The sequence below is a fragment of the Octodon degus genome, unplaced genomic scaffold (genome assembly GCF_000260255.1).
Source record: "Octodon degus isolate 3935 unplaced genomic scaffold, OctDeg1.0 scaffold00044, whole genome shotgun sequence".
NCBI classification, from domain to species: Eukaryota; Metazoa; Chordata; class Mammalia; order Rodentia; family Octodontidae; genus Octodon; species Octodon degus.
This window is the reverse complement of record NW_004524620.1, coordinates 822,333-833,958: the sequence shown is the minus strand read 5'-3', so window position 1 is coordinate 833,958 and position 11,626 is coordinate 822,333. Positions and strand designations below refer to the sequence as shown.

Below are 11,626 nucleotides of genomic sequence, written 5' to 3'. Positions count from 1 at the left end.
GGCTGGCATGTGGTGCTGGGGGATTGAACCGCGGTCCCTGTGCTTTGCTAAGCTTGGTCTAAGTAGGTGCTTTAGACCACTGAGCCATCTCACCAGCCCCTGCATTAGTTTTAGCTGATATGCTCAGGGGTTATTTCTCTCTGCACAAAGCTATCAGCAACCATCACCGTCCTGGCTTACGGTGAGATGAAGAAGCCCATAAGTCTGTCATGTAAGAAAACATAGTAAAACAACCTATCTTATTGCTTACTTTTTGCTGAACAATTCATCAAATGTTAGAGTTTCTGAGTATCCATCCTAGTAACCAAACACCAGAGCTTCAATCTAGGCATTAAAGCTCTTCTCCGTCATGAGTCATCCCAAATTCCTGTGGCTTATTATGAGCAGCATACTCCATGTACTGCTTCCCTCTGACAGCCTGTATCCTGTCCCAAGCACCAGAGAGGACAGCCAGCACGTACCTGGTACATGTAGGCAACATTTGAGCCAATGTACTTTGCCCCATATAGTTTCCCATCAGGCCACTTGACTTGGACAACTTCTCCCTCAGCAGGAGGGCCGAGCTTCAAGCAGTCTCGACTCTGTGGAATAAACACAGACAGGCTTTTCAAGGCAAGTGCCTAAGCGGCTGTGTTTAGAACTCAGCAAGCGACGAACTCCTGGCAATTAAAAGGAGTTACTGCCTCTGTGTTTTATGGATTATGATCTCGCATGGGTGTTCAGGGGAAGCAATATGAACCAAAGGAGTACTTAAAGATTCAGCCTACATCATAAAGTTGCAAAGAAACCACCGTAATCCAAGCCGGAGAAAGCAGCAGCATTTACATTCACTATCTGACAAGAAATTGTTTAGGGGGTTACTCAAATATGCATAGAAACTGCTTTAGCTGAGGAATAGAACAGTTTATGATTTATAACACCTGGCATTTACATAGCACTTTGCAGTTAACAGAATGCTTTCTTAACATACATCTCATTTTATCCTTATAATCATTTTTGGAAGTAGACGGATTATTAATCATCCCCATTTTCCTGACAAGGAAACCAAGCCCACAAAGAGGCTCCTGGAAGTCATCAGTTTTGCTGCCAGAAAGAAGCTACATGAGAGGGTAAAAGGCGAGGGCACTGGGAGAGGGAGAAGCAAAGTGAAATCAGGACTGGCAGGGCTCAGCAGGCCCAGGCGGCGGCTGGCAGGGGCCCATGAAGGCAGGCAGCAGGCACTGTGTGCTGCCCAGCATACCCCTAAGGGCCTGCTCCTTCCCACACAGCAAGACCAGCTGGCTCCCTCCCCACTGCAGGTCTTCCGGCCCACATGGTAACTTCCCAAGTGTACTCAGAGCGCACAAGTCACGCAGTTCACTTGGGAAGGAACTTTGCGAGGGAGAGGGTGTGAGTAAAATAATAAAGTATCTTCACAGCTTGTAAACTCTTAACATTTGTCTGTATGGCATGTAACGGGGCCAGGAAGATGGCTCAGTAGAGTAAGCGCTTGCGTATAATATCATGAAATTTTAATACAAAGGAAATTAAATACTTGACTACTTCTGCTTTTATTTTTTTCCACACTTAGTGATTCATGATTTGCTAATACTGGCATTTTACTGATCAGACTAATCTGACTGACTGAAATGCACACTTGGCCAATTAAGCTATAAGTGCAGCCAAGGCATGTTCAGCAGTTTGAGCAGCACACACAGGAAATATTTAGTTGTTTACAAAGAGAAACCTATCATGTATTTTTTATTATTAACAGAAATTCTATAGTCACTGCCTTATAAAGGAGTGACTATGTTATTGTCAGGTTAGGACATGAAAGGTTCAGCTATTCATTTTTCTAAGTGCAAACTAAAAACCTTGAGTGTTCAGAGACTCTGTGGAACTGACAGTCTACACTGAATTAGTCAAATGAAATTAAATTTATTCTTAGCCTTGATCATACTTGTTTTCAAAACATGCAGAATTGAAAGACTGGGCTGTAGAACTATACAGTGTTTTATACAAGTCCACGAGGTTCTCACCTCTCTTGTCATCCCCTTCCGAAGAGTTCCATGGAGATACACATTCAAGTGTACACCAAACTGCTGCACCTAGTGCCCCAGAAGAGTCACATCAGCTCTGCGACTGCTAACTGAAACACAGATACCTCAGCCACAGGTGGCAGGGTGGGGGTACGCATCCTCCCTCTGCTGGAGTTCTAAGGTGCTGCTCCTGGCTCTGCACTCTGGGAAGCTGCTAGCAAGAGAGTGAGGGAGGACTTGGTTTTCTTGTTGAATTTTGAAAGAGACTGTGTTCCACAGATGCTAACTTGGGAGGGGGGTCACAGTGCCTCACAGAGGCTCTGTGGGATTCTTTCAGGGCAAAGAGTGATACTCATGAGACGCTCCACTTAGTCATACTATGAAGCTGTTTGGACCTAAATTAACAGACACACCTGTTAGCTATTTGTGGGGGGAGGTTAGGGGCACTGTAAAACAGTGTGCTGAAATATTAAGGGTGTTTTGAGGCAAGAGAGCTCTCTGTTAGCTCTTTCTTTGGAGCTTCCTGCAGCAGAAAACAAGCCCTTTGTGCACCTCTTTATATGAGAAGAGCCGCGGTTTGCCCCATCATCACTCTCCAGGGAAGCCTAACGTCAGGGCGCAGTACTGGGAAACCTGTGTGCTCACACATATGAGCCATGCCCTCAGATATCTGCATTATTAGTAGTAAGCTCCTGTGTCTCCGTGAAGCACTTTTCCTCTTAAAAGAAAGGTGCCATTTATTCTTGAACTCCAACAAAGGCTGTCAAGGCCCCAGGGACTGCAGATGAGTATGGTCCCCAGCTACTCACCCACCACAGACAACCTTCAAGTGGGGGAGCTAAGGAATTACTGATTTGGCCTTAAAGAAGTTTATTAATTTTTATACTACAACACCAACTATGTTCTATTTTTCAATTTACGTTTCCTATCACTGAGGTGAGGCAAGAGGCCATAGTGACACCTGGGCAAGTGTAAAGTACTTTAAATCATGATTTATCATTAAAAAAATAGCTTTATTAGTAAACAGCATATGTGATTTTGCCAAGATATAGGAATCTTAAAGTTAAGAAACTACATGTCTGAAACAGTTTGGTGACAATTTTTCTAATTATCAATTAACTCTTTTTTCACAACAAACCTTAATGTGTGTGGCATTGAGAGTGCCTGAACTCACCTCCAGAGCTCAGAGTCTGCTGACTGCTGTGTATCAGCCATAAAGCTTAAGTTCTTTAATGTCATTTCAGTTTGCATTCTTGGCTTTTTTTTTTTCTTTTAGAATTCTTTGTTTTAAAATTTATGTCAGAAGAAGAAAAATAACCAACAATTTAACAAGACAAACTGTTCTGTGATTCCGTCACTTCAGCAATCAGGAGGCAGTTTTTAGGGTAACCTTCATTGTCTATGCCAGATTTTCAGTTGCAAGTGTGCATATGTTACGACTTGCATCTAGCTGCATTTAGTGAGTACAATTCATTATTTCCTCCCAGGATACTCTCTAAATACACTTACAGTATCTCCTAATAAGACACACAAGAGTCTCTTTTGGTAGTATCTATTTTCCTCCTTAAAGAAGTGGTGCCAGTTCATCAGATGTCTCACATTCTGAGTTTCCCAGAAGTCTCAGGAGTGTGCAGATTATAAAGCTTTTAAAAAGGAATGAAACTAGGGCCATGTGGGCTGATAAAAAGAAACTGAAAGTATTTAGGCTTCCCTAATTCTGCCCAAGCAGAAGCTCCGCGGTATCCACCAAATTGCTGCACTCACTAAATTAATACCAATTTTCTGACTACCTACTATGTGTGTAACACTAGGAGGCAATGATGCCCTGCTGCTAAGCAAGGGACAGAGACCAGCCCACCAGTTCCACTGAACCCCATGCTTCTGGGAGGTGTGGCCTCGAGCGTCAACACAGTGGCCTACCGCCACTCTAACCACAGCGACACATCTACCTAATTTACAGATTGAGCTTCTGAGTAAAATTTCATTTGGGGAAAGAATGGTGTCCTTTAAAAATAAAAGGTCTTTTACAAATTAAAAACATACATGTTTGAAAAAGTGGGGATTTAATTTATAGAAAGCAGCAGCTTAAAGGGACCGTTGTCTCACATCTCTCGGTGGTGCGCATCTCCGTGGGCTGCTTGTGAGCGGCCAACAGCTAGAGTGCAGCTTCTCAGGGTAACCTCAAGACAGCAACAGATGCTAAAAGCGAAGATTGGGGCCTCCAAGCTCTAACCTGAGGGGGCAAGTCACAAAAGATGTAAAGCGCCAAGACGCCCTCCCTCACGCAGGCCTTGGTGTCACCGAGAAAGCTCTGCCGGGAAGCAACGCACCTGAAAGCCCCACTCGCGCACTTTTCTCTCTGCTGTCTAGACCGCCTGAAGCAGTGTGCCTCCACCTGACCTAAACAGCCGTTTGCCCCTCGCTGCACACCTCCGGCACACACCTCACCTAAAATCTCCCAAAGCCTTGTTCACAGGGACACTGCTGTCTGGAGTTGCCAGCAGGCCTGCAGCAAGCACACTGAACAGATGTGAAAACTCAGAAGCCATAGTCCCAATCAACAGTGGGCTCTTGGCTTTGTCCAGTTATCTGAAAAACTGAGCTGAGTTATCAATCCAAGTAAGACGATGGTGTGACATCACATGCTCACCAAGTTAGGGAATGGGATTCCATTAACTGCAGAGAAAGCTCGACCACCAGTCCGATTATACAAATTCTGAAACCACTGCAGTTCTTGGAATGTGTACTGCACCTTTTGAAAAGGACCCTGAGAAGCTGGTGTCCCTGAACATCACCTGCCTTGGCTCTATCCTCACTGCCACACTATTCCTAACACAAGGATCACAGAGCAGGCAGCCCCAATCACCAGCCCAGCTGCACCAGGTGAAAACATGGCACACAGGTTGCTGGCAGTAACAGGCACACAGCCTGGAGCCTCTGGCCAGTCTCCCTGGGGGAAAATGTTTAAGTGACCTGGACCAAAACGATGCCAGCAGCTGCTAGCACTCTGAGATAATCAGCTGCTTATTACTGGACTCTGGCAGGGATTACCAAGACTGACTGACAGCCACTCAGTAACTGTAGCGGCTACCTGTCATGTGTGTGGCTCCCAGCATCTAAAAGCCCTTTTCCCTCCAAGTCTCGGTGGGAGGCAGAGTAGACTGCCATGACAGATGCTGAGCAATGCCAGAGATGCTCTTTTCCAGCTTCTCTGGCACCAAAGACATCAACCGGGGCCTGGCCAGTTGGTGGCACCTACCTAGGACTTAGAACCTGTGGTTAGAAACAGAAGCAAGCAGAGGGAGAACGCTCTCAAAGGGCAGCAGTAACAGTGGTGCTAGTGGGCCAATGAGTCCTTGCTCAGTCCCAGCTGGGCAAGCTTCTTGCTGTGAGCTCACTACCTGGCCAGGGTGGCTGTGGACTCAGCCACACTGATCCTGCTTCAGCAGTCGGGTACTGGGCTGTTTGTTTCCGGACTTTTGTTCTCCTATAGTCCTGCAGACCCTGGGAGCAGCCCATAACCTTCGACTCAACTTCCGTCAATCTAAATTTAAATAAGTTTCTACTGCTTGCTACTACCAATTCTGACTGATAAGAAACTGCTGATGTGGGGTATGGCAGGTCCCGCCTCTCACAGAGAGGTGGAAAAACCTTTCCGTTAATGGTGGAATATAAAACCAGAGAATCCAGTCCTCATTTAAAGGGCCCCAGCGCAAAACCACCCTACAGAAGAGAAGAAAGCATATTGATGAAAGTGCTGACCTCTGCACAAGGCATGATCTGAGGCGACCTGCAGCTGCCCCCATGAAAATTTCCATGGGCTGCACCATATAGATAAGTCACCAAGCCTTCCGAGCAGTGCCAGGCTCTTAGCAGTGGCGGGGAACCTTTTAGAGACTGAGTGCCCCAAACCCATTTATTTATCCCAAAGTGCCAACATGGCAATTAAACCTGAATGCCTGGCTTCTAGGGCAATGCCAGACCAGCTTGGCTCAGGATGCCAGAGGACTCTGTGTTCCTGCTGTGGCATGGGGGCCGTAGGCTCACTGCACTAGGGAACGGCTTCTTGAGAGTGCTGGTCTGGCAGGGCCACTGCTTTGCGCTGCCTGTTAAACAGAAATCAAAAACATCCTTCACATAGAGATTATCAATGATAAAACATGTTAAAATCATATTTCTTAATAGCAGTTTGTTTTGCACTTCAGGATATTCACTAGGAAAATAATTTTCTTAAGATAGAAAAATAAAACCTATATAGTGAGTCCAAAACTTAGAAACATTCAAGTTGTGGACTTTCACAGATATGAATGGACCTCGCGTTACTAAATTTCACAGACGTGAACAAATTGCCAAAGCCGCTCCTACATGTGCTGGACGCCGTCATGTGCTCAGTGTACAGCATGACAGTGGACTGCAGTGCAGTGCTCAGTCAGAGCCTGGATGTCCACAGCAAGAGGAAAAGCAGTGGTGATGTGGAGGGGGTTGCTAGGAGGCACGAAGCTTCCTCACTGGGCTTAGAAATGGATCCAACATAGGAATGTTCTTCCGAATGGAACTGGTTGATAAATTGGGAATTTACTGTCTTTGTATTACCTAGAAATGATCACTGTCACCATTTACACTACATCTGTATGCACTTTTTCAAAGGAATCAGGGCATCCTAGGTAGAGGATCCACTCTTACGCACAGATCATCTATCTACCCACCAGACGTCTGACTGACTCACACCAAAGCTCAGCTGAGCTCTTTCAAGAGACACACAGCTGCCATGTAGCAGGAGCTCATCCTGTCAGTTCGTACCATGCTCATTTATTCCACACCAGGGGCTAGGGAGGTCTCCTTTCTTTTTATTGGGGTGGAATCTGCACAGCAGATAGTAAAAAGTTACTATTTTAACCACGTGTAAGTGCATATAGCCCAGTAGCCCTAGGTACAGTCATCACGTGACCCAATCATCATCCTTCATCCCCAGAATGTCCTCATCATCCCCCCAGGAACTCTATACCATTAAATAACTCCCTGCTCCCCACCTGCCAGCCCTGCTAGCCAGCATCTATTTTAAGAACTCCACATAAACGGAGTGGAAACGTTTCTCCCTTAATGTAAACACAATTCTGACCCTTGCTGTTTATCACTCTCCAAAGAGCCCCCAACTTGCAAATAAATTTTACAAAAGGTCAGGGAGACACCTTGTAAGTCAGCTTTGTTCGCAAGTCTGACAGTACACCTGTGAAAGTTTGCAATGTGAATGTTTGCAAGTTGGGGGTTTACTGTAGCCTATTACAAGCATTTTTTTTGCTATTAATTATTCTTTTAAGACTCCATTTTACCAAGTATATACAACATTATGGATATGTCACAATTAATTTAACCATTCTTCTACTGTTATTTAGGTCATTCCAATTTTCTTTTATTATGTAGAATGCTGGTGTGTATTTTCCTTCGTAAGTCTGTCCAAATTACCGACTATATTCTTAGAACGGACTTCTCCAATAGCATTACTTGGTTTAAAAAAAGGCACATCAACTATTCATAAGTTAATTTCATCAGTTTTGAAAAATTCAACACCAGACTCGGTTCTCTAGCGCAGTAAATCTGATCTTCTCACTCCCTTGGTCTGACTGAGGTGGCCCCCAGCTGAACTCTCTCCCAGGCAATGTGAGGCTCGGCAGGCTGGACGGTTAGGTGGCCATGTGCTTTACTTTGCAGCTTCGACTAGTCACTCCATTTATAAAAGAATCATTCTATATCTTGTTTTTTAATTTTTATATTATGAGCCTCCCTTCCATACTTAAAAGAAAACTGGACTGCTCCCATCCAAAGGTATGTTCTGGTCACAGAAGGCAATCATCCCAGGACCAGGGCTAATGATCTCTGGCCATTCTGGGAAAACCCAAAGTTTGACTTCCAGTTTTCCTCCTTCATAGACTTTTTTAAGAAGAAACACACACACACACACACACACACACACACACACACACACACCCCAATCTCTGTACCCCAAGTGCCGTGGTTGCCACTGTTGGGCTGAAGCAACACTGACAGTGCTCCCCCATGCAGCTCAAGTTTCTATCACGAGTAACACCTGGCCAAGTCCCTGCCACAGGCCCATATCCAGATTCTACCCGCTTGTCATCCTGTCAAATAGCACTGACACTTCCCAATGGATTGCTGAAGGCCGAATGCTGTGTCTATGTGCACGCTCCCTCCCTTTAGCCATCGTCCTAGAGAGAACATAGTGCCTGGAAAAGACACTAAAAACCTAGAGAGGTTTCACTACTCTAAAAGTTACTATGGCATTAGGACTCAGAAGGTGTATTTATAATTGTCAATTTTTATCCTATTAGAAATAGGTGGGATTCTGGCATGCAAAAGCTTTAAAGGCATATAATACACAAATGTGTTTTTGGAAAATCATTTTCTATTTTTTCGAAGTGAGGAAGTGTCATGAAAGACAAATACAAGAAACAGAAGTGACACTGGGCCAACCTGCCCAAAAGGGCCTGCAGAGGAGGGATGCGGGAGGCAGAAAGGGTAGCGGGCCCAGGAGTGGCCATGCTAGAGTGCTGGCTAGAAGTTCTCTGCAACCTTGAAACTGAGGGTGTGAAGGAAACTCAATTACCCGTTCGGAGGAGGACTCCCTTCTCTGGCACATACCAAACATGTCCTCTGGGACTGGAGATGGGGCTTAGTGCTAGAGCTCTTGCCTGGCATGCACAAGGCCCTGGGTTCGACCTCCACCACCACAACTACCCCCATACACCCACTTACCCTCCCATCTACACAGAAGACCCAGTCTTTTTAGAATCTTTTCTTTCCCAAGATTCAGATGCAGCAGGGACCATTCACAGGTAAGATGCGGGGAGTGGGATTGTGTCCACGATTCACCCTCTCAAGCACCAACTGTTTCCAGGGTTTCCTCTTATGATTAACCAAAGGCCTCATGTCTCCCCCTCCACACAATGAAATGAATGACAGGATCCTGACTGAAAACCACATGTGGGGACAGTAATAATCTATGCCAGTAGTGGCGAACCTATGGCATGCACACTACTGTGGTTTTCTTTTTAAGATAGAAGATGTGCTAGGGAGATAGCTCAGTAGAATAAGTGCTTGCCTGGTGAGCACAGGGTCCTGAGTTCAATCCCCGGCATTGCCCCCCCCCCCAAAAAAAAATCCTTAAAAAAAAAAAAAAGACAGAAGATGTTTACTGCATGAGTCATTTTTTTTCTAAACTAAAGCCTCAACACTCAAGTTGAATAGCTGAGTTACTTTGCAATAAATAAGTGGTCTTGGGTTGCACTCAGTCTCTGAAGTCTGCCATCAGTAATCTCTACGTTAAAGCTTGTGCAACGTTTGCCTACACATGTGTGTGTCACCACTGTTTCAGTGTTTAAGGCGCTTGCTTCAACGCCTTGACTTTATTTGGGTCCCATAATCACCCAGGCTATGCACCAACTGTGTTGAATGGTGTGGCAAAGCAGACAGCAGTTAGCAGAGTACCCTTTCTCTGCTTCCTGGAAGTGTTCTGGACTCCGAGTAATGATCCCAAGTGTAAGGGCCCATCAGAAGAGGAGCTACCAAGAGGAAATCTTCCAAGTCTGATTCCTGGAAGTGACAGATTATGTACTACTACTTACATAGGGAATGTGTAGGTTTAGAGTTTCTAATATGTATTTCCTTTTACCTCTTCCTTTTGGTCCTTTCCCTCTATCCTTTTTAAAGGTATCCAAATTATATTACTGAAACTTATGATTAGGCCAAAGAACTAGACAATAATTACTAGCTGCTACCAAGAACAATCACCACTAGAGTTCCAAAACCTTACCTACGTGTTTATTAGAGGCTGAGTACCATGCTAACTGCTTTACACTTTACATACCAATAATCCCAACAATAAACCTAGCATTTATATTTTTTTTGCCCCCTTGCCCAGGATCACATGGCTAGTTAGCTGAGCAAAACAGCACTGCAGGTCTGTTTGCCACACAGGTGACCCTTCCAATCTTGAGGAAGGGACTCAATAGCAGCCCTGACCGCAGCAGAGCTGATTGCATCTTCCTTTTATTTTTCCTGCAGACATAAAGCAAAAGCATCCAGGACTTGAATGCCTTACATGAGAATAAGAGAAAAATTCCATCTATACATAACACAGCCTCCCCTTTTACAGCAGGGGCTAAAATGCACAGGGGGAATGAAATATTTTATGTATCAATAAAAATTTATGTACTGAAACAGAGAAAGGCTTGAGGTGAATTCCTCTATCATGGTTTCCAAAATAAATGTCAGTCCTAAAATCTAAGAAAAGGAAAGATGAAAAAGATGTATGCATAAGCAGGGTGTTGGTGGGCCCTCAGGGGACAGCCCTATGCTGGCAGAGGCCCCAGGCCACGATGCACCAGGACCTCCCCTGGGTGACAGCAAGCGGGACTTTCACGGTGAAGTCAGGCCGATGACCACCTGGTACTCCACAAAAGCTACGGAATCTTGTTACAGCCTGGTTTCCTCATCAGTAACAGAAAGATATCACTGGAATGGGTTGAGGTACTTTCAAAAGAAGTGGAGGACAGAATGGAAAAGCAAGGCCACTGCCTGGCAGCTGTTGAGTGTTGCATGAACTGTGACTGGATTTAATTATTATCCACCTAGGTGATAACAGGAGCCCAAACCCATGTAAAAAGTGAGTCTTGGAATTACAACTGGTAAAGACAAGGCTGAGACACCCAGAGCCCAGATTAGGAAGGAAGATGTGCAAAAGCTGAACAACTTACATGGCATGTGAACTACATAAAATGAGCAGGCATGTTGTCCTAGCTGAGACATGCACCTACTAAGTTTCTTAGCCAAGTGTTAATGTATTCCAACAGGGCTAATAAACAGACATCTGGGGTGAGGAGGGGAACTTCACTCAACAGAAAATGTGTGAGCATCTTTTGTGCTCAAGAACAGTGAGAAAAGTAGTGAGAAAAAGCTGATGGGGCCCAGAGCGCAGGCCCAGCGAGTGAGTGAGATGACCTGGGACCCTCCGGATCCTGAACAGACCCAGAGCACAGCCCCGGCGAGTGAGTGAGATGACCCAGGCCGCGGGATCCTGAGCAGACCCAGAGCGCAGGCCCCCGAGTAAGTGAGACGACCCAGGCCGCGGGATCCTGAACAGACCCAGAGCGCAGGCCCGGCAAGTGAGTTAGACGACCTGGGGTCCTCCGGATCCTGAATAGACCCAGAGCGCAGGCCCAGAGAGTGAGTGAGACAACCGGGGCCGCGGGATCCTGAACAGACCCAGAGCGCAGGCCTGGCGAGTGAATGAGATGACCCGGGGCCCGGGGATCCTCATTTGACCCAGGCTGCATGCAGGCCCAGCACGGAACCCTTCAGCAGAACTCCCTGCAAAGAGGCTAGAGGCAAGACCCACCCAGCTGATTCAGGAGCAGAACATCTTGCAAGAGAGACACAAAGGGTTCAACTCTAACGGCTGCAGCAGAAAGAAGTGGAACACAGCAGTCAGATCCAAACAACATCCACCTGGAGGAATCTGAACTTCGTAGATCCGGACCTGGTGCTAAGGTAATAACTCTATCTAAGCTCTACACCAAAGGTCAGAAGACAGT

General features: G+C 45.7%; 1 protein-coding gene across 5 annotated transcripts in view; it reads right to left on the bottom strand.

The window, feature by feature from the left end:
- Kdm4c (lysine demethylase 4C) overlaps window positions 1-11,626 on the bottom strand; it is a 461,014-nt gene that overhangs the window by 19,398 nt on the left and 429,990 nt on the right. For all 5 annotated transcript variants that reach the window (XM_004631706.2, XM_023715829.1, XM_023715827.1 and 2 more), the window contains one exon: window positions 462-581. In XM_004631706.2, coding sequence (XP_004631763.1) covers window positions 462-581 — 120 coding nt within the window. The remainder of the gene's footprint in view (window positions 1-461; window positions 582-11,626) is intronic.